At 46.5% G+C, this 1,705-nt stretch overlaps 1 protein-coding gene across 1 annotated transcript in view; it reads left to right on the plus strand.

Annotated features, from left to right (window-relative positions):
* Nucleotides 1-138: 138 nt before the first annotated feature.
* LOC103601698 (speedy protein E4-like) overlaps nucleotides 139-1,705 on the plus strand; it is a gene marked incomplete at its 3' end in the record, with an annotated part of 8,086 nt that continues 6,519 nt past the window's right edge. The window contains 3 exon segments of the mRNA XM_008586124.1: nucleotides 139-146; nucleotides 304-394; nucleotides 397-640. Coding sequence (XP_008584346.1) covers nucleotides 139-146; nucleotides 304-394; nucleotides 397-640 — 343 coding nt within the window.

Genomic DNA, 1,705 nt, shown 5'->3' on the forward strand with positions numbered 1-1,705 from the left:
GCAAGGAAAACTGAGAAAAGGGAAGAGGGGCCTCAAGCAGAGGTTTCCCTGCTTTATCCCCATGGAAGTAATTATCTTGGATGAGGAAGAGTTTTGAGGACACAGGAGGAAGAGTTTTGAGGACAGGGAGATGGATCCATGGCAAGGTGAGTGGGGACAGATAAGTTAGCGACAAGGGAGAAAGATGGAAAGATGGCTTTGGAGAAAGCCAACAGTTTTGAGGCCTGAAGAAGATGGAGCAGAGGCTTGCGGTGTTTTCTGGCAGGGGGCAGGGGTTAGATGACAAGTGGCTGGATTCCAAAGACAGAAGCTTTACACTGGAGCCTGGTTTCTTTCTTCAGCCCCTTGGGTAGATCCCAGCCCTGTGCCTCTGTCCCCTGGCCAGAAGAGGAAGAGGGAATCAGGGAATGGTCGGTGGCTTTCGAGGAGGAGACAGAGGAGGAGCTAGTGCCCGACGAAAACAGCGTCTGGGTCGTGGAGACGCTGTGTGGGCTCAAGATGAAGCTGAAGAGACAGCGGGTGTCATCAGTGCTCCCTGAGCACCACGAGGTCTTCAACAAGCTACTTGGTAGGAAGAGACCCCAGATAGAACCCTCCAATCCTATTCTTTTGAAAAAAGAAGAAACTCCAATTAATGACACTTTTCCTTTTTTTTTTTTTTGTCCTTTTTGAGACTGGCCGCACCACACTCAGCCAGTGAGTGCTGTGAGCGCACCGGTCATACCTATATGGGATCCGAACCCGCGGCAGGAGCGCTGCTGCGCTCCCCATGCCACACTCTCCCGAGTGCGCCACGGGCTCGGCCCAATGACACTTTTCCAATGGAAAAGAATGCCCTGCTAGTTGGCGAGCTCTCCATCCCCAGAGGAGTCAGTATTGGCCACTCATCAGGGACACTTAGAAGATGATAGGACTAGGCTAGCCATGAAAAAAGGCTGCACTCAGGATAAGAAAGCCTGGTGTCAACTGTTCCCTCTGAAACTTATTAGTTCTTGCTGACTTTTCTGAATCTAAATGTCTTCATCTCTAGAAGGGGATAATGAGGTCATGTTCACACCCCGATGTGACTATCTAACGAGAAAATAACGGGAATAAGTTTATGACTTCTGAAGGCAATTAGTTTATGACTTCAAACGTTCGTGTTTGATGAGGGGGCATCATGGTTTTATTCAAAGCTCTTAATCATGCAGACTTCCTAATGNGTTAGCTCACTTGGGAGAGCATGGTGCTGACAACACCAAGTCAAAGGTTAAGATCCCCTTAACCTGTCATCTTTTAAAAAAAAGAAATATTTAAGGTATCCAAATAGGAAATAAAACTTTAGCCACAGCCTGTATAATACATGTGCTTCTCATCAATAAGTTCTAACTATGAATCAAAAGCAAGACTTAGAGCCAGTGTGTGCAAACAACCCCAATGTCCATGAAGGATGAATGGATAAGCAAAATGTGACATATGCATACAATTGGACTATTATTCATCCTTAGAAAAGAAAGAATTTTGACACATCTTGCAACATGGTAGAACCCTGAGGATATTATGCTGACTGAAATGAGCCAGCCACAAAAGGACGAATAATGTATGATTCCACAGCATGTGAGGTATACAGGGTACCTAGAGGAGTCAAATTTATAGAGACAGAAGGTAGAATGTTGGTGGCCAGGGGCTGGGGAGAGGGAGAATAGGGAGGTAGCATTGACTGGGT

The sequence above is a fragment of the Galeopterus variegatus genome, unplaced genomic scaffold (genome assembly GCF_000696425.1).
Source record: "Galeopterus variegatus unplaced genomic scaffold, G_variegatus-3.0.2 Scaffold3835, whole genome shotgun sequence".
NCBI classification, from domain to species: Eukaryota; Metazoa; Chordata; class Mammalia; order Dermoptera; family Cynocephalidae; genus Galeopterus; species Galeopterus variegatus.